Source organism: Penaeus monodon, chromosome 34, assembly GCF_015228065.2.
Source record: "Penaeus monodon isolate SGIC_2016 chromosome 34, NSTDA_Pmon_1, whole genome shotgun sequence".
Lineage (NCBI taxonomy): Eukaryota > Metazoa > Arthropoda > Malacostraca > Decapoda > Penaeidae > Penaeus > Penaeus monodon.
Window position 1 is genome coordinate 34,164,144 of NC_051419.1, and position 254 is coordinate 34,164,397.

A 254-nucleotide genomic window follows, 5' to 3' on the forward strand; every position below is an offset into this window, starting at 1 on the left:
ATCCAACCCACGCCTCTCTGTACTTTATCTCCCAATCGTCTGTCTTAAGCTGAAATCATCTACTTAAGGAGTCACCCCTGTCTTCTCCTCGATCCAGTCCAAATAATAGAAGACACGAGTGAAGGCGTCAGGTTCTCCTGCCTCGCATCCTACAGAAGACCCGAAGGAGGTGACGCCGTAGGTCATGCCATTGAGGTTGAGGGGACCACCGGAGTCTCCCTACAGAAGGAGTGAGAAGGGTTTCGTGGTGAGTT

At 51.6% G+C, this 254-nt stretch overlaps 1 protein-coding gene across 1 annotated transcript in view; it reads right to left on the reverse strand.

Moving 5' to 3' along the window:
* Nucleotides 1-254, reverse strand: part of LOC119594896 (chymotrypsin BII-like) — a gene marked incomplete at its 3' end in the record, with an annotated part of 6,816 nt that continues 6,562 nt past the window's right edge. Inside the window, 1 exon segment of the mRNA XM_037943969.1 lies at nucleotides 1-219. Within this exon segment, the coding sequence (XP_037799897.1) occupies nucleotides 64-219 (156 nt within the window).